The sequence below is a fragment of the Rana temporaria genome, chromosome 13 (genome assembly GCF_905171775.1).
Source record: "Rana temporaria chromosome 13, aRanTem1.1, whole genome shotgun sequence".
Classification (NCBI taxonomy): domain Eukaryota; kingdom Metazoa; phylum Chordata; class Amphibia; order Anura; family Ranidae; genus Rana; species Rana temporaria.
Genome location: NC_053501.1, coordinates 97,267,165 through 97,290,699, shown reverse-complemented (window position 1 = coordinate 97,290,699; position 23,535 = coordinate 97,267,165). Strand labels below are relative to the sequence as shown.

The 23,535-nt window shown below is 43.6% G+C and overlaps 1 protein-coding gene across 2 annotated transcripts in view; it reads right to left on the bottom strand.

Annotated features, from left to right (window-relative positions):
* LOC120920885 (multiple epidermal growth factor-like domains protein 10) overlaps positions 1 to 23,535 on the bottom strand; it is a 221,048-nt gene that overhangs the window by 3,075 nt on the left and 194,438 nt on the right. Inside the window, exons 20-24 of one of the 2 annotated variants that reach the window (XM_040333274.1) lie at positions 19,985 to 20,197; positions 11,882 to 11,997; positions 10,057 to 10,186; positions 7,582 to 7,638; positions 1,814 to 2,026 (exon numbers count right to left, since the gene is read on the bottom strand). In XM_040333274.1, the coding sequence (XP_040189208.1) occupies positions 1,814 to 2,026; positions 7,582 to 7,638; positions 10,057 to 10,186; positions 11,882 to 11,997; positions 19,985 to 20,197 (729 nt within the window). The remainder of the gene's footprint in view (positions 1 to 1,813; positions 2,027 to 7,581; positions 7,639 to 10,056; positions 10,187 to 11,881; positions 11,998 to 19,984; positions 20,198 to 23,535) is intronic. The other variant, XM_040333275.1, reaches the window with a different exon arrangement.

Below are 23,535 nucleotides of genomic sequence, written 5' to 3'. Positions count from 1 at the left end.
TGCACTTGTAGTGCAAAGTGGATTTTCCTTTAGTAAATCAGCCCCTATAACTAGTAGTGTGGCTGGCAATCTGGTGCTAACTGACACTGGCTGTGAGGGACACTTACTGACAATGATGTTGCTAGTGACACTACTACAGTAATCAGTGATAATACTGTACACTGTCACTTTACTAATGACACTGGCTGGGTGACAGGGCAATCAAGAAGTTAAATGTGCCTAAATGTATGCAAGTGTATATGTGCTGCTTGTACTCACACAGGATCTGACTGACTTCTCTCACTGAATGAACACAGTTCAGGGAGGAAGAAACTGGTCAAATCCTGTGTGTTCTGTTTACAATTACACAGAGGTCTGTTCTGTGATTGGTCACAGCCGATTAGCAGGTATACAGCCCAAATCATTGGCTGTAAAATGCTGACAGACCTGTGCTATGGCTAATCGCAGCAAACCTGAAAACCATGGAGTAAGCTGTGACGCACCCATACTCTGTTTAGCTTGGAGCTGCGGCCCACCCTCAGTAAATGTATTGTGGGCAGAAGGCAAGCGGTTAATACATTTTTTTTAATGCAAGCCGTGTAAAGTACCCCAATCTGACCTGGTATCAGCCTCTTGCAGTGCACTGTACTGCAGAGCTCAGACTGGGGGAGAGGCATAAGGAGCCAATCAGTTGGGTTGCAGAAGTCACATCCTAACAAGGATCATGCTGATAGCATAGAATAAAAGAATGAAAAGATAACTGGTCTGCTGCTTCTCCCTCCTTAATTATTTGTCTTAGTTCAGCCTTATGTCACGTACACACGGTCGGAATTTCCGACAACAAATGTTCGATGGGAGCTTTTTGTCGGAATTTCTGACCGTGTGTAGGCCCCATTGGACATTTGCTGTCGAAATTTCAGACAACAAAATCCGTTCTCGTAAATTCTGATCATGTGTGGACAATTCTGACGCACAAAATTCCACGCATGCTCTGAATCAAGTACGAGCCGGAATCGCTCGGGCAGGTAAAACTAGCGTTCGTAATAGAGATAGCACATTCGTCACGCTGTAATGGACTGAAAAGCATGAGGCTGAAAAGCGCGAATCGTCTCACCAAACTTCTACTAACACGACTGGTATTGAACTTCCCTTTAATAGTGGCGTCGTACGTCTTGTACGTCACCGCGTTCTTGCCGTTCGGAATTTCCGACAACATTTGTGCGACCGTGTGTATGCAAGACAAGTTTGAGCCAACATCTGTCGGAAAAAAAATCCACGGTTTTGTTGTCGGAATTTCCGATCGTCTGTACGTGGGCATTAAAGTGATTGTAAAGCTTACATTTATTTTTAAATAACAAACATGTTATACTTACCTCCACTGTGCAGCTCGTTCTGCACAGAGAGGTCCGGTTCCACATCTTCTGGGGTCCCCCAGCTCCTCCCCGCTTCTGATAGCCCCCTTGGGGGGTTACCTTGCGGGTGCGCTCCAGAGTCCTGTATCCGGCGTCCATAGCCGCCGACTACAAGACTCGGCCCTGCCCCCTGGCACCCATGTCATTGGAGTTGATTGACAGCAGCGCAAGTCAATAGCTGCGCTGCTATCAATCTATCCAATGAAGAGCCAAGAAGACCGGGCCGACATCAAGCGCGTTCTCGACACGAGACACGGGACAAAAGCAGCCCCAAGGGTGGCGCCATCTGAACGGGACGTCACCGCGCTTTGCTCGATCATTTTTTTTCACAATCATGTGTAGGCAAGACAGATTAACAATAATCGGGTTGAAAAAAAAATCATTTTTTCTAGACCATTAAAAATGGTCGTGTAGACTCTTACCTTGATCTTGGGAGTCCACCTGGTACATGGCATCTTCATCAAACAGTCCAATTTCTGCATATGACATTTCTCGGTGCACTGGGGACTTCATCTCCATGTAATTTCCCTCTGATGTTCTAGGCATCGTCATAGGGAGATCTTTAATGGTCGCATATGGGTTTTCACTGTTCAGGGAGCTGTTACTTAAGCTGAGAGCAGAATCTTTCACATAATCTGTAGAAAACAAAAAGATTTTATTAGTCTAAGCTAGCTTTTCCAACCAAGGTTCTGTGGAATCCACAAAAGGTTGCTCTTAAAGTTGCTAAGGGGTTCTTTGACCAATTACCAATTTCTACCTCTCAGAAAAAAACACTAACACCTGTCTGTAAAAGAAATAGTCTTCCCACTTTAAAAGGAGCATTCTTCTCAATGACCACCAATGAAGGAGGGCCATTCTCTTACTTACCACCATTGTAGTGACCCTTCTCTCACTGAGCATCAATGGGGGGCAATTCACCAACCTCCAATGCTTAACTGGCCATAAACTGCTTGAATTTGGCTGATTCCTGTTGGCTTGGCCTAAATTTGAGCAGTGTATGTCGCTTCCGGTACCATAATCAACATTTGTCTAAAGGGCTTGCCAGAAAATGGTTGGCAGAACAGCCAATTATTTGCGGGTACAGTGCTGGCTGCACTTCAATTCTCCTGTACTCTAGTTAGTTGCAGGCCCTGTACACACAATCTGACTTTTTGTGTATGCTACATCGGATTATTTCCATCAAAAATTCCGATGAATTCCATCTGAGTTTAGATAGAGAACATGTTCTCTTTTACTCCGATGGAATTCCGTCAGAATTCCGATGTGATTTCTGTCGGACAAAGGTCCGACCGTGTGTACAGGGCTTAAGACGGTGCTTATAGGTTCTTGTAAAAGGGTCTTTCCCTGTGTAGGTGTCCCTTCCCATATGTAAGGGCATATACAGTGGGGAAAGATCAGCCTTGTTGTCTGTGACTGGGAGTGGTTGTGCAAGGATTGGTATCAAGATGTGATCTGTTATGTCAAGGAGCAACCCTTTCAGCGGGTCCCGATTCTGGGTTCCACGCATATAGACTGATCTATAGAACGAGACTTTGCTTAAAGTGGGGCTCTACCCAAATGGGAGTGTTTCTCTTTAAGGCCTCATCTTCACTAAATGGTACTTTTTGTTTGCAGGTGGGAGCGGGTACCTGGTTTTGACAGGTACCCACTCCCACTTCCGCCCCGGATTGCCAAGTTCTCCTCTTCTCTTTCCCCACCTTCTGGGACACATCACAGGTCCCAGAAGACTGCAGGACCATTCACAATACACAGCACGGCTTGTGCATGCACAGTGGACATTTTGGGGACAGTGCAGTGATGGAAGGAACAGCTCAGGTGAGCATAGCACTGGATCCTGGGACAGGTGAGTGTTTTTTTATTAAAAGGCAGCAGCTACAGTTTTTGTAGCTGCTGACTTTTATTAAACACAAAATTGACAGGAGCGCCTCTTTAAAATAAGGTATAAGCAGCAGCACAGAAGGGGGCAGAGTGCAGCCAGTCACACTACAGCCAAATCTATTGTATAGCTAGGAAAAGAATATGTTATGTTAACTACTTGCCGACCAACCGCCGCAGTTATACGGTGGCAGATCGGCTCGGCTGCGCGAGATCACGTAGCTATACGTCATCTCGCGTTTCAGCCAATAGGGGCGCGCGCTCGATCACCGTCGGGCACCCGCGATCGCTCGTTACAGAGCGAGAATCGGGAGCGGTGTGTGTAAACACACTGTCAGAGGGAGGGGGATACAATGTATGAACAGCGATCAGTGATTTCCCCTAGTCAGTCCCACACCCCCCTTCAGTTAGAACACACCCAGGGAACATAATTAACCCCTTCCCCGCCCAATAGTGTTAACCCCTTCTCTGCCAGTGGCATTTTTATAGTAATCAATCCAATTTTTTCGCACTGATCGCTATAAAAATGCCAATGGCCCCAAAAATGTGTCAAAAGTGTCTGAAGTGTCCGCCATAATGTCGCAGTCACGATAAAAATCGCTGATCGCCGCCATTACTAGTAAAAAAAAATATTAATAAAAATGCCATAAAACTATCCCCTATTTTGTAAACGCTATAACTTTTGCGCAAACCAATCAATAAACGCTTATTGCAATTTTTGTACCAAAAATATGTAGAAGAATACGTATCGGCCTAAACTGAGGAAAAAAAAATGTTTTATATATTTTGAGGATGTTTTTTATAGCAAAAAGTAAAAAATATTCATTTTTTTTCAAAAGTGTCGCTCTATTTTTGTTTATACCACTAGATGGAGCTCTCCATCCTGGAGCGATGCCTCTCATGTGTGGCGCCGCGTTGTTTGTATCTGCGGCGCGCACACATGGTGAGGAGACGCGCGGCTGCTGCGGATGACGTCACACGCACCTCCGTGCACTACGTCCTCTCCGCACTGAGCGAGTCCCTATTTAAACCCCCGCACACAAGACCGAATTGCTGCAGTCTCTCGGGAGACTCGTGGAGGAGAGTGCCATTGCACATACTGAACCAGGTATGCCCCTTCCTATTACCCCCCCTTTCTTTTATCTCGAAGCTGCTTTTTGTAACTAATAGGTTACATATTTCTCTTTATTTTACTAGGCTTATCATTGCCTTAATTCTTGGCTATCTGCCGGCATCCAGCTCTGGTTTCTCATTTCTACTACCAGGAAATGTTGCATTTATTTGAGGATTGTTAGAAGGTAGTGGTCGCTCTCTACCTTCCCCCTTCTCCTCAAGCCCTGTCCTCCTTCATTGAAGGTAGGATGTCCCCTTTATCACTTTTGTTATTATCCAATATCAGCTCGATATTCTATTCATTGCATTATCTTTTATCTCTTACCTTTTAGACTGTTACTATTTAGTTTATGCGGGTCATTTTCCTACATTTTTTACAACGTCCAGCAGCCCGGACACAGTCTATTTCTCATTTTATTGACAGAAAATTTATATATCGATCCCCCTACCAACCAATACTATCTGTAAGTATCTATACCAGCTATTTTTATTCTACTATCCTCTCCTTCCCAAAATTACTCTATATTCTATATATATACATACCTACCCTCGCTCCCACTGTATCATTGAGGAAATGTTCTGGGGTTGCGTTCACCTATCAGGACTTTATGCTCCTTCTTCCCGTCCCCTCCCTTCCCTGCCCTCACCCCCCCCCATGTCCTCCTTTTTCCTCCCCCCCCCCCCACCCCTCTTTTCTCCTCATTCTCCCCTCACTTTCTACCTTCCCTCCCTCTTTCCCCCTCCTCCCCCCCCCCTCTCTCTCTTCCTTACCCCTTTTTTCTTTCCTACTTCCACTTGCCCGTATATATATTCATATGTATATCTATTTATTTTATTGCTTCACCAGCGCTATTATCCAAATTGATATACTGTTTTTACTTTTCTTTTTGTGTGTTATTGTTTAATGTTGTTCTATAGTTAAAACTACACTGCTGACTCCGTGAGGAAGCGCTGCTAAAGCGCGAAACTGGTCGAGTCCACCTACGCAGCAAGCCAAACCACCGCAGACATTTCTCTGCCTGCATTTCCACAACGTGACAGGATTACTAATTACATTCATGCACCTTATTCCAATTATTTTTGGAAGTGTTCAATTTTATTGTTGATACCTTGTTATAATTTATGTATATATTCCTGTCAATGTTCATGGATAGGCTTGCCTAGATTAGCCTGTTAGATGGTTTTTTGTGCTGGAAACGGCAATACTTTTTCTTCTGTACTATTATTATTTTTTTCTACATATTATGATATTTTATATCTAAAATAAACAAATCTATTTTTTAGAAAAAATTCTTTTCTTGTATATATATTTTGACCAACCAAATCGTGCCTAAAAAGTCCAAAAACTAGCCCCTAGTTCCCTCCTTTATTATTTTTGTTTATAGTGCAAAAAATAAAAACCGCAGAGGTGATCAAAAATAACCAAAGAAAGCTCTATTTGTGGGAAAAAATGGACGCCAATTTTGTTTGGGAGCCACGTCGCACGACCGCACAATTGTCAGTTAAAGCGACGTAGTGCCGAATCGCAAAGAGGGGCCCGGTCATTGACCAGCAATATGGTCCGGGGCTGAAGTGGTTAAAGATGTGAAGTTATTAAGTACAAGCAATCTATGCAGTAAACACAGCTCTGAAGGAAGATCATTTGCCTGGTTAGAATTTCTTATGTAGTAAATAAAGTGTATTACCACTGGGTGTATTCAGAAGAACTGGAAGTTGGCCATTTTTACCCTTCGGGTTAAGAAGTGTAACTATGCATGCAAGTTAACCCTTGAGGTTATGAGTACAGTGTGAGAGAAACCAGAATCAGAAGAGCGCAAACAGATCTATGCTACGACCAAAAAGTTAATTGGAAAAAAAAATACAAAAACATGTATAATAAAAACTTGGTCCTTTTTCTGCCATCACTTTTTTATGTAAGGAGTAGCAGCCAGCTAAGGGTGGCAGCTGGTGGCAAATGAAAGAGGCCCTGGTAGTGAGGAAACAGAATACCTCCCAACATTTTGAGATGGGAATGAGGGACACCTACTAGCAAATGTATGAAGGCATAGGACACGCCCCCTGCCAAACCTCCTGAAAGGAGAAATAAACAAAAAAAAGTTAAATAAATCCACAAGAGCTTTTTTTATCACTACTATTCCTGCTCTTAAAATGTACAAATGTAGCAATTTAGAAATTGGATGAAAGGTTTAGAACTGGGAAACACTTTTTAAAAGATAAAACTTGCATTTTATATACAACTTTGTAGATCAGACCAAAATGAGGAACAAATAAGGAGGAAAGAGGGGCATTTCTCCAAATCAGGGACAGTCTCTCGAAATCAGGGTCAGTTGGGAGCTATGGAACAGGTGGTACTCCATGTTCCCCACTTAGTGGCTGGGGCTTCATATTGAAGCCCACTGTGGTTCAGGGCCTGCCCAAAGACATGGGGTCACAGAATGCAAAGCCTTGTGGAGTGAAGTAAGGTGGTTTTTCCCGTGTGCCTACAGGAGGAACATATACAGAAGGTGCAGATGTGAGAGAAGCTGGTGGAGTCCATACTCTATTACTTTTTTCAAAATGCTACTAGCTCCAAACTGTCCCTGATTTCGAGGGACGGTCCCTGATTTGGGGCAATGTCCCTCTATCCCTCTTTCCCCCTCATTTGTCCCTCATTTTGGTCTGATCTATATAGTTGTATATAAAATGCACTTTTTATCTTTCAAAAAGTGTTTCCTAGTGCTAAACCTTTCATACGATTTCTAAATTGTTGCATTTGTAAATTTTAAAAGCCAATATAAAGGAATAGTAGTGGTAAAAAAAAAATGCCCTTGTGGATTTAATTAACCTTCTTTGGGGTTAATTCTCGTTTAAGGGGGTGTGGCAGGGGCATGTTCTATGCCTACATACATTTGCTAGTAGGTGTCCCTCATTCCCATCTCAAAATGTTGGGAGGTATGGGTCTCTTTTCAGGTCAGGTAAGAACGGGCCTAGCTGCTCGCTGAAGAGTTATGCCCTATTGTGGGTGTATGTGGGGCCCTAAAAGCATTAATGCCCACACAAAGTCAACTGAACAGTGTACAGTTGACATGGCTTGAGGTTTCCCAGTGGCCCCTAAGTGTGTACTGCTAACATATGCTATGCAGCCAAACCTGTTCTGTTGAAATCAAACACAACACAGTTCTCTCTCTGATTAACACTGTTGTGTTAATTGCTGGATACTTACCATTTCCTTTGTTATAGTAAACTCCAGCACTGTAACTTCTATCCATGCAATGCCTCCCTGCAATCAGAATAATATATAATGATTTACTCTGACAAGTGCCTAGGCTCCTGACCTTTATTTTATAACATGTTTATTTTAGTTTATGGGCTGCTTTTGAGGCTAGTTCAAAACAGAGTGCTTCTAATGGAAAGATAGTGACTTAAAAATGAGCTATGGGCAAAAATAAAATGGTATAAACAGTTTTTTTTTTCATGTATGTACCAAAACATATTCAACATCGTTATATAATGGATATGGGTGAAAAGTGCACACTGTCTAATTTGAGGGTATGTACATCCAAATCAGAGGAAAGGTTTAGGAATTAAAGCTCTTAAAGAATGGCCATCCTACACCCCCCTTTTTCAAGGGACCAAAAGTAATTGGCCAGGTGTGGGCTACTCCTTCGTTATTTCTTCGTCAATTAAGCAGGTAAAGGGTCTGGAGTTGATTCTAAAGGCCAGTACACACGCCGATCGATCGTCTGCAAATTTTACCATTAGTACGGTGCTTCCGACAGCCGATTTCACTCTTTTTCGTCAGACCAAAGCTGGATGTGCAGACTATAAATTTTTGGTCGGATGTGAATTCGACTTCTGATTTTCGTTTCATTAGTATGGTTTTTGTATGAAAAAAATTGTAAGAGCAAGACTTGCGCACGCTCAGAAACAAAAGAATACATACAAAACTATTCAACACATTACGTCACTTCGAAAATTCTCGTATTGTTAGTAATCTTTTCACTTTCAACATGAGACTAGCATGCCACAAAAATCGGACATTCTGTTGCCCGAAAATCAAAGCGTGTGCACGAGGCTTAAATATGGTATTTGCATTTGGAATCTTTTGATGTGAACCTACATTATGCATTCATAGGAGCTGTCAATGCAAGTAAAACAGGAAATTATAAGGCTTCAAAAAATGAGATCCATCAGAGAGATAGCAGCAACATTAGGAGTGGCCAAATCAAAAGATTGGTACATTCTGAGGAAAGAAGAACGTACTGGTGAGCTCAGCAACATAAAAAGACCTGGATGTCCACTGAAGACAACAGAGGTGGATGATCACAGGATCCTCTCTATTGTGACAGGAAGTCAGGTAAATCTGTGGGTGTTGTCACAGACGGGAGATACATTTCTGCCTTGTTTAGACAATACACCAATTAGTATTAGGTGTTGGCTTCAGAAGTAGCCAGAAAGATTTAAGGGCGTTTGAAAACTTCAGCTGTTCAGAATGAGGCAATTAAGGCCTCTATAAGTAATCCAGAGGATTACCACCGATTGCTGCATCCTGAGGCTTTCTGAGTGAAGGAGTGCAGTGAAGCTGAAATACTTCTGAAGAGGTGAGGTGCTATTGATTTTTCTGTGTGATAAAAATCAAAAAGACTATTATTTTCTGCTGTATGATCAGCAGTGTCTACCCAGCAGTAGGCTGTGCTAGACTCCATAGATAGGTTCCTGTGTGGTGAAGGTAGACGTGCCAAGTGGCCAGGGTTTATTTTATGTTTGATTTTGTTTATGCTGTTTGGACGCTTGCACTTGTTTCCAGCAAGATGGATGAATAAACCAAAATCTTTGTTTTCAACCGTCTAAGACTGCCTTTCTGTATAAATTCAGTGTGTAGTGAACCCATCCAGGGGGTCACACACCCCGCTACCGAGCTTACCCCTTACACTATGTTAAAGAAAAACCCATTTACAACATCCAGACATGTGAAGGACACTCTCCAGGAGGTGGACGTATCATTGTCAAAGTCTACAATCAAGAGGAGACTTCACGAGAGCATTTGCAGAGGGTTCACCACAAGGTGCAAACCATACAATTATGCCACGTACACACAATCAGAAATTCTGACAAAACAAACGTGGATTTTTTTTTCCGACGCAATTTTGGCTCAAACTTGTCTTGCGTACACACGGTCATACAAATGTTGTCTGAAATTCCGAACGTCAAGAACGTGGTGACATACAACACGTACAACGACCCGAGAAAATTGAAGTTCAATAGGCAGTGCGGCTCTTCTTCTTGATTCCGAGCATGCATGTTTGTTTGTGCGTCGGAATTGCATACAGACGATTTTTTTTTTGGAAAAATTGAGAACCAGCTTTCAAATTTTTGCTGTCGGAAATTACGACAGAAAAAAGTCTGATGGAGCCTACACACGGTCAGAACTTTTCTTGTCGGAAATTGTTATCGTGTGTATGTGGCATAACAATATAACATTTTCCTTTTTGCAATTTTTTTCCATGAAAGTGGAGGTACCCTTTAACATAATTTAGGTAAGTTATGTACTTGTACAAGCCCCCCTAGGATAACAACAAACTTCGGTACCCCATATTTTCCAAAAGTGACACTTTAAAACCCCTTTCAGGTCATCAGTTTGCAAAAGCCAATATACTGTATATAGCCAATATATGTGGTGTACTCTACCCCGACATACCTTTGTGATTCATAGGTGCCCCCTGAAGTTTCCAGTCAGCTGGCAGCGTAGCGTTGTAATCTGGACCGTAGCCGCTCATTCGTTCCCTCTCAGCATTCATGGCATTGGAGTAATGAGGATTGCAGTTCATCTAAACAAAGAGACCCAGTTATACCCATGCAGTACTAAATTAATAATTACCAAATTGTATATTTGTAGACTATATTTTGAAGGAACTGTAGAAACCTGATGGCAACCATTAGATCCGTTTTTTTATATGAATATAGTACACTCAAATCTTATGTACTATGGTCCTTCTGCACAGCCAATAGAGTTTGCAATATAAGTTCTGTCTGAGGAACCCTCTAATCAATAGTTTATGGGCTTCCCATAGGTAGGCAACATCTCTGATGGTTGGGGAACTATTTTTGAAGTGCAGGAGTCTCCAAACTTAATGAACCAAGAGCCAGTTTACTGGCTTTGAGGCTTTAGAGGGGCCAGCCTGTGGCCACTGGCCAGTAGGATTAAAAAACACAGTGGTGTTTGTGAGAGCAAACAGTGTCCCATCATTGGCTTTAGTGGAAGGAATAGAGCCCTATTGTTGGTATCAGTGGAAGGAATGGTGTCCCATTGTTGGTATTTAAGGTAGGAATGTCGCTCCATCGTTTGTGTCTATAGGAGAAATGGTGCCCCATCATTGATGTCACTGGAAGGAATGGTGCCCCATCATTGGTGTCTGTGGGAGGAACAGTGCCCCATTATTGGCATCTGTGGGAGGAATGGTATCCAAGTATTGGTGTCTGTGGGAGGAATAGTGTCCCATCATTGGTGTCTGTGCAAGGAATGGTACCCCATCATTGGTGTCTGTGGGAGGAATGTTGTCCCATCATTGGTGTCTGTGGGAGGAATGGTACCCCATCATTGGTGCCTGTGGGAGGAATGGTACCCCATCATTGGTGTCTGTGGGAGGAATGGTACCCCATCATTGATGTCTGTGGGAGGAATGGTACCCCATCATTGGTGTCTGTGGGAGGAATAGTGTCTCAAGGGCTGGTCAAAGGGCCACAGTTTGAAAACTACTGCTGTAGAGAGATCCTTAAAAAATCTTAAAGCAACCCCATCATTGGTCACTGTGGAAGGAATAGTACCCCATCATTGGTATCTATGGGAGGAATAGTTTCCCATCATTGGTGTCGGTGAGAGGAATAGTACCCCATCATTGGTATCTATGAGAGGAATGGTGTCCCATCCCTGGTGTCTGTGGGAGGAATGGAACCCGATCATTGGTGTCTGTGGGAGGAATGGTAACCGATCATTGGTATCTGTGGGAGGAATGGTACCCAATCATTGGTGTCTGTGAGAGGAATAGTACCCCATCATTGGTATCTATGAGAGGAATGGTGTCCCATCCCTGGTGTCTGTGGGAGGAATGGTACCCGATCAATGGTGTCTGTGGGAGGAATGGCACCTGATCATTGGTATTCGTGGGAGGAATGGTACCCAATCATTGGTGTCTGTGGGAAGAATGGTAACCGATCATTGGTATCTGTGGGAGGAATGGTACCCGATCATTGATGTCTGTGGGAGGAATGGTACCCGATCATTGGTGTCTGTGGGAGGAATGGTGCCCCATAATTGGTGTCTGTGGATGGCATGGTGCCTCAAAGGCTGGTCAAAGTAGTTTGAAAACTACTGCTGTAGAGAGATCCTTGAAAAATCTTAAAGCAACGCGATAAAAATATAGTTTGGGTTCAGGCTGAAAACTACTGGAAAAGTCAGGGCTACAAATCCCTGTGTTACTTTGTTAGATCTGTGATTTTTTATACTCTGAATATTGAGACTTTACCTTTTTAGAACCGGGCCTGTCATGGCTGGTGGGTATAGGTGGCAGGGTGGGGCCACACTGAGAAAGCGTATGGTAGCTGGGGTTTGAGTAGTAGTGCATGTGGCTGGGTGGTACATCTGCAAAAAAAAAAAAGACACTTGTGGTCACTACATATACATGTCTAATTTACATATTGTACAATCACATCAGCCCCTGCCTTCAAGGAGCTTACAATCTAAGATCCATACCTTGCATGCATACATTGGAAATCAGGGTGCTCAGAGGAAATTCACAGAAGCGCATTAACATAGTATACTATTTTGGATTTGAACCAAGAATCCTAATGCTGTAAGGCAGAATGGCTCCTGTGTCACCCAGATTATCAGGGGGGGAAATCTATATGTAAAATTGTCAAATAAAACATCCCAGTCTTGGAAAGAGTGGTTCAGGCAATTGTAACCAAAGGCTTAATATCTGTTACATATAAGTCTTCATTACAAGGTACTTTTAATAAGTTTCACAGTCCATCAAGAGAAAAATGGGAGAGCGATATTGGTTCTATCCCTGACTAGGGATGAACTTTGAGTTCAAGTCGATATGCAAGTCATTGTCATAAAAAGTGTTTGGGGACCCGGTCCTGCCCCAGGGGACATGTATCAATACAAAAAAAGTTTTTAAAAAACGACCGTTTTTTCGGGAGCAGTGATTTTAATAATGCTTAAAGTTTAACAATAAAAGTGAAATATTCCTTTAAATTTCATACCTAGGGGGGGTGTAAAGTATGCCTGTAAAGCAGCGCTTGTTTCCCATGCCTAGAACTGTCCCTGCACAAAGTGTCATTTCTGAAGGATAAAAAGTCATTTAAAATCACTACTCCTGAAAAAACTGCCGTTTTTAAAACTTTTTTGGCATTGATACATGTCCCCAGGGGCAGGACCCGGGTCCCCAAACACTTTTTATGACAATAACTTGCATATTAGCCTTTAAAATTATCGGTCTGTTCGCAGGTTCTGGTGCGAACCGAACAGGGGGGTGTTCGGCTCATCCCTATCCCTGACCATGTCTGGGATAGGATTCTTCGGGCTCTTCCTCTTGTATCTTTCACCCTCATTTTGAGGAACACAATTTTATATATTGCACATGGCGTATAGGACCCCAGAATTTCTGTTCAGAATTGGCTTAACAATTGACTCGGCTTTCTCTAGATGTGGCAATCTGGGGTCATTAATACATCTATTATGGCGATGCCCCAAAACTCCAGAGGTACTGGGCAGAGGTAGTGGGTACACTTAATGGGATTTTAGATCTGAATCTTTCAGTGGATTCCTTAATGTGTCTACTGGGCTATCTTGATATCTCAGTGCTTAAACCACCAATGTGGTTTACTGTTGTAAGAGCGCTTTTTGTGTCACAAAGACAAATTGCCATTAGGTGGACCTCCCCTCACCCGCCGACTATATCTGATTGGATATTTGATCTTAATAGATCCATTTCCTATAAGGCCCCGTACACACGAGAGGATCTATCTGCTGGTATTTATCCGTGGATCAGTTCCAGCGGATAGATCCTGTGGTGTGTACGGCCCAGCGGATATTTATCCGCGGATATTTTTCGGGTCCATGGATTTCCAGCGGATAAAAATTTCTTAGCATGCTAAGAAATCTATCCGCTGGAATCCTGTCCAGCGGATTGATCCGTGTTGTCTGTACAGACTCACCGGATCAATCCGTCCGATCCCCTCCCTCGCATGCGTCGTAATGATTCGACGCATGCGTGGGAAGTCTTTACCTTGCAGCGTCGCACACGTCGCCGCGTCATCGTCGCGGCGATGGCGCGACTTGTCACCGCGGATGGATTCCGCGCGGATTTCGATCTGATGGTTAGTACAAAATGTTTGTAGCGCAAAAAATAAAAACCGCAGGGTGATCAAATACCACCAAAAGAAAGCTCTATTTGTGGGGAAAAAAGGACGTCAATTTTGTTTGGGTGCCACGTTGCACGATTGCGCAATTGTCAATTAAAGCGACACAGTGCTGAATCTCAAAAAGGGGCCTGGTCCTTTAGCAACAAAATGGTCCGGGGCTTAAGCGGTTAAAGCAACACCATAAAGCTATAGTTTGGGTTCAGGCAGAAAACTGCTGGAAAAGTCAGGGCTTCAAATCCACGTGCTACTTTATTTGTTAGATCTGATTTGCTATACTCTTTCTAATTAATATATTTAATATTAATGGAATTAAAATATATCATCTGGGGTGGATTAATGATCAAAGCCACTTACCGTATTTTCCGGCGTATAAGACGACTTTTTAACACATGAAATTCTTCTTAAAAGTCGGGGTCATCTTATACGCTGGTACCCAATGTTGTATCCTGGCCTAGGCCAACAAGGCCCAGGCCTACGGCAGCACTTTGCAGGGGAGCAGCACAAAAAGAGTCCCCGCTGGCTTGCACTACACTGTTAGGCAAATTAGTCTAGCGCCCCCATAAAGCTCTGCTTCTGCCCGGCATTCCGCAACTGTGTGTGTGGGGGGGCGCTTCTAATTTGGACTGTCCCATCATCCTGGATCACAAACCTTCCTCACTGTGCTATGTTTCTGTTGTACCATTGGCATGGTTATATTTTCTTAGTCCTCTCAATAAAATTATCAGAAATTTGTAGAACTATAATCAACACTTTTTTTTTTTCATTTTGGATAGAGTGAGGGAGGGTTATAGCCCCTGTCAGTTTTTTTTACCATCCCTGTCCAATTGCGGAGATTTCCCTTCACTTCCTGCCCCATAGCCAAACAGCAAGTGAGAGAAAAACTATGCAAATTAAGGTAATCCAATGCCCTCCCCCAGGGCCCTCAGAACTAGTTTCCCCCCCGAAAATTTCAGGACGGGTCTTAAAAAAACAGGGTGTGGCCTTGACAGGAAGGGGTGGGTCATATTTAAATGAAGAGGTGCAGAAGTTTAGTCAGGCCTAGGGCAGCACAAACCCTAAATACACTACTGCCGGTACCTAACATGCAGACTCTCAGTAAAACCGCGGCCGTCCATTTTTCAAAAGCTGCGCCTCCTCCTCGTGCTGTTCCGTGATAGGCAGAACACTCAGCTTCCAAGCAGAGCCTCTGTTCAGTGTCCTGCCTATCACAGATGCCCTCTCGGACATAGTGTCTGCTGGGAAGCCGAGTCTTCCGCCTATCACAGAACAGCACGAGGAGGAGGCGCAGCTTTTGAAAAATGGATGCCCGCGGTCTGAATGAGATTCTGCGTGTCAGGGATAAGGTAAGGGATTGTCGAGGCATGTAATGGTGGCAGAGTGAGGCATGTAATGGTGGCAGAGTGAGGCATGTAATGGTGGCACAGTCTGGCATGTAATGGTGGCACAGTGAGGCATGTAATGGCACAGCGAGGCATGTAATAATACAGTGAGGTGAGGCATGACTAGTAGGAAGGGGGTCATCTTATACGGCGAGTATATCCCAAAACCAACATTTTAGCTGGAAAATTAGGGGGTCGTCTTATACGCCGGCAAATACGGTACACAACATGGCCAATGGATTATGGAAACCATGGCCCAGATTCTCAAAGGACTTACGACGGCGCAGCGCCATGTACGCCGTCGTAAGTCCTAATCTGGGCCGTCTTATCTATGCGACTGATTCTTAGAATCAGTTACGCATAGATATCCATTTGCCCGCTAGGTGGCGCTTCCGTCGATTTCCGCGTTGAGTATGCAAATTAGCTAGATATGCAAATTCCCGAACGTACGCGCGGCCGACGCAGTAAAGTTACGACGTTTACGTTAGGCTTTTCCCGGCGTAATGTTGCCCCTGCGTCCAAATTTTAAAAAGTTACGTCGTTTGCGTAAGTCGTCCGTGAATGGGGCTGGAAATCATTTACGTTCACGTCAAAACCAATGACGTCCTTGCGACGTCATTTGGAGCAATGCACATTGGGATATTTTACGGACGGCGCATTCGCAGTTCGTTCGGCGCGGGGACGCGCTTCATTTAAAAGATACACGCCCCCTACCCGCCGAATTTGAATTCCGCCGGATTATTTACTCTACGCCGCCGCAACTTTACAGGCAAGTGCTTTGTGAATAAAGCCTAAAAAACATGCGGCGGCGCAACGTAAATCGGATACGTTACGCCGCCGCATAGATACGCCATTCTACGAGAATCTGGCCCCTGGTCATTACATTTATATGAGCTTGTTGGACATCCCACTCCAAAACTATGGACATTTATATGGAACTCCCCCCTCATAATCCTATTCACTCTTCTGGGAAAGCTTGTAATAAGATTTTGGGCTGTGTCCGTAGGAATTTGGACCTATTCAGCCAAAAGAGCATTTGTGAGGTCATATGCTTATGTTGGATGGGAAGACCTGTTTCGCAATTGGTGTTTCAATTAAATCCATAAGCGTTCAAAAGGGTTGACGTGCAGGACACTCATGTTCCTTCACGCTTGTCAAACCATGTCATTATGGATCTGCATTTACTGGAATAGAAAATTACCTTTACTAAACCAAGAGCTTAGAAATACACAATTATCTAAAATGTGTTTATATGTCAAAGAATTATCAGCACCCTTTATTGGAAACACCTGAACTCAATCATTTCTACATATTATTGTTTATATAGTAGTTATGATGGTAAGGTTTCCACAAATTTTGGCCATATGATGTATGTGTATTTTTGAAATATTTTTTTTTTATTTACATTGAGGAATGAACTGAAAAGCTAATATATATTTGTGTATACTATTGTTTTTCTTATTTTATTTCCAGAGATTGGGAGAAATTATGGTCAACAAGCCTTGTAATATTGTTTGGCATGTTGGAGTTTTGACCTTTTTTGTTTGCATTATAACTTTGGGGCATTTATTTTTCTTGTGTAATACATTCAGATAATATATAAAAGGTTTGCACTTAAAGCGGTGGTTCCCCTAAAAATAAAATTTTAACATTGCTTTTCCCAAATAAATTACGTTTCGAATCGGCCGGTTTTATAAAAAAAAAAAGGTCCGTACATACCGTTTGTTGTTTTCGTTCCCACCGCCACTTCCGGGTACGATGCTGGCGGTGGGCGTTCCTAATTGATGGACAGGCATCCGACTGACGCATACATCGCGTCACGAGATGCCGAAAGAAGCCGAACGTCGGTGCGGCTCTATACGGCGCATGCGCACCGACGTTCGGCTTCTTTCGGCATCTCGTGACGCGATGTATGCGTCGGTCGGATGCCTGTCCATCAATTAGGAACGCCCACTGCCAGCATCGTACCCGGAAGTGGCGGTGGGAACGAAAACAACAAACGGTATGTACGGACCTTTTTTTTTTTATAAAACCGGCCGATTCGAATCGTAATTTATTTGGGAAAAGCAATGTTAAAATTTTATTTTTAGGGGAACCACCGCTTTAACGTGGTTCTAAAGGTAAAGTTTTTTTTATGTTTTTTACCTTAATGAAGGGGTCTCAAACTTTCTAAACAAAGGGTCAGTTTAATGTCCTAGGGGGTTCGGACTGTGGCCACTAAGGCCTCGTACACACGATAGGATAGCCAGAGGACAACGGTCTGTAGGACCGTTGTTTTAGGTTAAACGATGAAGCTGACTGATGGTCCGTCACGCCTACACACCATAGGTTAAATAACCAATCGTGTCAGAACACGGTGACGTAAAACACAACGACGTGCTGAAAAAAACGAAGTTGAATGCTTCCAAGCATGCGTCGACTTGATTCTGAGCATGCGCAGGTTTTTAAACGATGCTTTTGCATACTAACTATCGGTTTTGACCTATCGGTTAGGCGTCCATCGGTTCAATTTTAAAGCAAGTTCCTATTTTTTTAACCTAAGGTTAAATAACCTATGGGGTCTACACACGATCGGTTTTGACCGATGAAAACGGTCCTTCAGACTGCTGTCCTCTGGCTATCCTATCGTGTGTACAAGGCCTAATAGTACACAATGGGGGTTATTTACAAAAGGCAAATCCACTTTGCACTACAAGTGCAAACTACATGTGCAAAGTGCACTTGAAATTGCACTGAAAGTACACTTGGAAGTGCAGTCGCTGTAAATCTGAGGGGTAGACCTGAAATGAGGGGAAGCTCTGCTGATTTTATCATCCAATCATGTGCAAGCTAAAATGCTGTTTTTTCTTTCCTTTCATGTCCCCCTCGGATCTACAGCGACTGCACTTTCCAGTGCAATTTCAAGTGCACTTTGTACTACAAGTGCAAAGTGTATTTTCCTTTAGTAAATAACCCCCACTGTTCCAGCTTCAGTGGGAGTAAAAAAAAATTCTCATCATTGGTGTCATTGGGAGGAATTGTACCCCATCATTGGCGTCATTGGGCCCCACTGTTGGTGTCATTAGGAGGAACTGTGCTCCATCATTGATGTAATTGATAGAACTTGTTCCCCATTGTTGGTGTCATTGGGAGGAATTGTGCCCTTCTTTGGTGTCATTGAATGAAATAGTGCCCCAAAGGCCAGATAAAAGCAAGCAAAGGGTCGCATTCAGCCCCCGGGCCACAGTTTGGAGACCACGAATGCATTCTCTGAATTAAGATAAAAAAGCATCTGTGTGCAGCTCACCACCCCAGCCCCCCTTTATACCAACTGTACATATCTGAGCCCACTCTTGATGTCATTGGGAGGAATTGTGCCCTTCTTTAGTGTCTTTGAATGAAATAGTGCCCCAAGGGCCAGATAAAAGCAAGCAAAGGGTCGCATCCAGCTCCCGGGCCACAGTTTGGAGACCACTAATGCATTCTCTGAATTAAGGTAACTAACAAGGGCTAGGGTGTGCAGCTCACCACCCTAGCCCTCCCTAAAAGCAACTGTACTTATCTGAGCTCAATCTCGATCCAGCGCTGAGCACAAGAGCAGCCACTCTCTTGCCTCTCTCTCTCCTCACTGCACAGAGAGGCAGCAGCTATTGGCAACCGATACTGTCAATCACAGCCAGTGAGGAGAGAGCGGGGGGCAGGGCTAAGCTGAACTCTGTGTGTCAATGGACACACAGAGTGCGGCTCGTGAGTGAACCTGCATGAGTGTTCCCATAGCACACGGCGTGCTATGGGGCACCGGTTAGGGGGGAGAAGCCAGGAGCGCTGACAGGGGACACCAGAAAGAGACTCAGGGCTGCTCTGTGCAAAAGCACTGCACAGAGCAGGTAAGTATAACATGTTTGTTATTAAAAAATAATCCTTTGGAATCAAATTAAGAACACCTGTTCAAAGGATAAGAACTGTTACTCATGCACACATTATATAGGCACACATGATTATGGGCTAACAGTAATAACATGAAGGAAAGTCAGCTGACTAGAAGATAACCACGACATAGAAACCAACCATGCACAGTACATGTAGGAAAGTCGAAAGATAATATTGCTCATTTACATTCAGGGGTGCACACGTACTAACTATGTATTGTTAATATCTGTAAACCGTATAAGACGCAACATATAAGTGGTGATTCCTTTAAAAACCCTCCAATTTATACAGTATCAGCTAACACATTTCAGATGCAACAAAACACAAGGTGTGCAAAGTCTTGCCACTCAGTTTTGAACAGCCACGGTCTAAATAGAAAAGCCTTCCCCCATGCAGCAAAGAAGGACCCTTGCTCTCTGTGGGGAAGCAGTGATCTCTCTGCAGAGGTTTGACACCTCCCCTTTCCCAAGCAAGCACAGGGAGAACATGCAAACCTCATGTATACAGTGTCCTGCCAGACATTCAAACTAAGGAACACAATTCTGTAAGGCAGGAGTGCTAACCACTGAGCCACTAGATGCCCTTTTATAAAGTAAAAATACAGCAACATCTATTTTCTATGATGTCTACTTTTGGAAAGCTGACAAAATCTGAAATAAATCTAAAAGCCTGACACATAATACCCAATCTGAAATCTTAATGCAAAAAAAATAAAAAAGGTCACAGCTACAGTAATTGTTTCTTTTGCCGTTTTCATAATTCTTCCCTGTTGCGTAAAAATGATTGCAACCTAGACTAAGTGTTTTATTTATCTCAATTTCTTACACAGATGGGTCTGGGGTCCACCTTTTAAATAGAAAATAAAAATAAAACCAATTACCACTTTAAAAGGATCTGTACACTTCGTATTACCTGGTACTTCGTATTCACCACTGGCCGGCCTATTGGATGTATACGCCACAGCTAAGTTACGGCTCTCCTTGTCTTTTTGCCAGTGTCTGTATGCTAGGAAGAACGCGATCAGCGCCACAACCAAGATTACTAAGGCGATGATGCCGATCATGGGTCCAATGGAGTCTGTGGCTATTGAAGTCTTCGGCACTATAGTGACATCCATGGCGGGAGCTGTGTACACAAAACACTTAGCTGAAATACTGATGGAAGAAGCAGTTTGTTTTCCCACATCACATAAGATCATGCAGGTAAACACTATAAAACGTACATTCATTTATATAATGTTAATATAAATAAATTATATATATATATATATATATATATTATATATATATCAGCCCTCAAAATTTCCACTCGCCTACTAGCATTTGGCGAGTAGATTTAAGCTGGGGGCGAGTGATGACAGGGCTGCATGACCAATCTCCCTCCAATCTGTGCCTACACTTAGAGTCCCGATGAGATTGGCGGCCGAAGAGGAAAGGTGCATGCTCGGGAAAAGTAGTCTGGTGAGCCGCGCACAGGCAGAGCAGTACACAGGTGCACTACTTACAATTCTCATTAAGCCATGGGCCCTAACAGTATGACCTCTGTGAGCCTGCCCCCCTCCCTCGGGCCCGACCAATGTAGCTGGAGAGCAGAAAGTAATGAGTGAGGTGGAGGATTGCCAAAATTACCACTCCGGTGCAGCGCTCACTGAAAGTTGCCCTGACATGAGAGCGGCAGCCTTCTAGTTTGTGTAGTTTTCTTCTCCTTGTGCTCTATGTAAGTGTCCAACAGTTTAGCCTGAGCACTGTGAACAGACTGGTCTCAATGTGTGCTGTGCGCTGTGCTATGGTGTCAATGGCTGTGCAGTTGTGTGGATCTCAGCGCTGGATTGTACTCCCTCCCCCTGTGCTGCAGCTCCTCTCCTCTCTGCCAGCCTGAATAAAAGGGGGAAGTGGGGACATGCAAGCGTGGAGCCGCACACACAGGCTCCTGATGATGAGATGAATCGGAGAAAGAGAGAGGATGGATGGATGGGAGTTGCAGAGGAGACAGCAAGAGAATGGGGAAGAGACCCAGTTCTAGTGCCCTGTCCCTCTGGTCTGCCCCCAGTGCCCTGTCCCTCTGGTCTGCCCCCAGTGCCCTGTCCCTCTGGTCTGCCCCCAGTGCCCTGTCCCATTTTGTTAAAGTTGTTGTTGGTAATATTTAATTTTGTAACTTGATTCTGCATAAAACATTGTCATTCCATGAGATAATCTACGAGGGCGTGTTTACGGGTGCAATTAGGCGCAGGGCAGTGTATGAATTAGGTGGGGCAACTGGTGGCGAGTAACTCTTGAGGCCTGGCTAGTAGCTCAGGACTTGAAATTTTGAGCCCTGTATATATTATACATACATAATCTCACAAAAGTAAGTACACCCCTCAGATTTTTGTAAATTCTATCTTTTCATGTGACAACACTGAATAAATGACACTTTGCTACAATGTAAAGTAGTGAGTGTACAGCTTGTCCCTCAAAATAACTCAACACACAACCATTAATGTCTGAACTGCTGGCAACAAGAGTGAGTACACCCCTAAGGGAAAATGTCCAAATTAGGCCCAATTAGCCGTTTCCCCTTCCCGGTGTCATGTGATTTATTAGTGTTACAAGGTCTCAGGTGTTATCACTCTCACTCTCTCATACTGGTCACTGGAAGTTCAACATGGCACCTCATGGCAAATAAATCTCTGAGGATCTGAAAAAAAGAATTGTTGCTCTACATAAAGATGGCCTAGGCTATAAGAAGATCGCCAAGACCCTGAAACTGAGCTGCAGCACGGTAGCCAAGACCTTACAGCGATTTAACAGGACATATTCCACTCAAAACAGGCCTCGCCATGGTCATCCAAAGGAGTTGAGTTGAGTGCACATGCTCAGCATCATATCAAGAGGTTGTCTTAGGGAAATAGATGTATGAGCGCTGCCAGTATTGCTGCAGAGGTTGAAGGGGTGGGGGGTCAGCCTGTCAGTGCTCAGACCATACGCCGCACACTGCATCAAATTGGTCTTATTATATTATGACACCTTGGCAGCCATTGGGTTACTGTCATCATTAGTAGTGCAAAGGGTTACATGTTGTTTCCACCTCACTTTTCATGGAGAAAAAGTTATACAAAGTCGCACGATAAGTCACAAAAGTGTGATTGGATCCTTAGACTATTTAACCCCTTTATGCCAACCGTACGCAAATGCATAGCTCCCAATTGTCCCTGATTTCGAGGGACTGTCCCTGATTTGGAGCAATGTCCCTCTGTCCCTCCCCCCCCCCCCCCTCATTTGTCCCTCATTTTGGTCTGATCTATATAGTTGTATATAAAATGCACTTTTTATCTTTCAAAAAGTGTTTCCCAGTGCTAAACCTTTCATCCAATTTCTAGATTGCTGCATTTGTACATTTTAAAAGCCAATATAAAGGAACAGGAGTGGTAAAAAAAAAAAAAGCCCTTGTGGAGTTAATGAACCTTTTTTGTTTGGTTAATTCTCCTATTAAGGGGGTGTGACAGGGGGCGTGTCCTATGCCTACATACGTTTGCTATCCATCTCAAAATGTTGGGAGGTATGCAAATATGTGACCTTGGCTTGAAGGGGTTGTACCAGAGTAATGCCTGCAGCTGCAGGCATCACCCCCAGGGCCGATCCGATGGGAGAAGAGGTAAGAAGTCAGCACCCCCCGCTTCTCACTTTAATGTAAGATGTCATAATTTCTGACAGCAGAACACCTCCTTCCCCTGCTTCTCAACTTTAATGTGACATGTCACTGTCGGCAGCGCCCCCCCACCCCCCTCCCCGCTTTTCATCTTTAATGTGACATGTCAATTTGCTTAGGGCCCCAGGGAGGTCAGGATCGGCACTGATCACTCCGGTACCATTTTTGAGAGCCTGCAGTCGGCTTCTTAGTATAACAACCAATGCAGCTAAAAAGCCACTCAGCTGTTATCCCAAACAGCGGGAGGGAAAGTCCCTCCTCATCTCTCCCGCTGCCTTCCATAGCTCATCTGGGCTCTCCCATCCCACCGGGGAGACCCGAGCGACCCAGATAAAGGGATGTTTACATTCCTTGTGACAGCAATAAAAGTGATCAGAATTTTTTTTTTCAAAGGGACAGTGTAAAAATAAAAAAGCAAACACATATGTAAGTTGTGACCGCAAATATATATATATATATATATATATATATATATATATATATAAAAAACAGTGTTCAAACGACACGTGAGGTATCGTCGCGATCATTAGAGCCAGACCAATAATTCTAGCACAAGACCTTCTCTGTAGCTCTAAACTGGTAACCTGTAGACATTTGTAAATGACGCCTATGGAGATTTTAAGTATCGTAGTTCGTTGCCATTCCAAGAGTGTGACATGTTAGGTATCTATTTACTTGGCATTACATCATCTTTCACATTATACAAAAAAAATTGGGCTAACTTAAAAAAAAAAATTATTCATGGGAAGTGTATTTATTACAAAAAAATAGGGGAA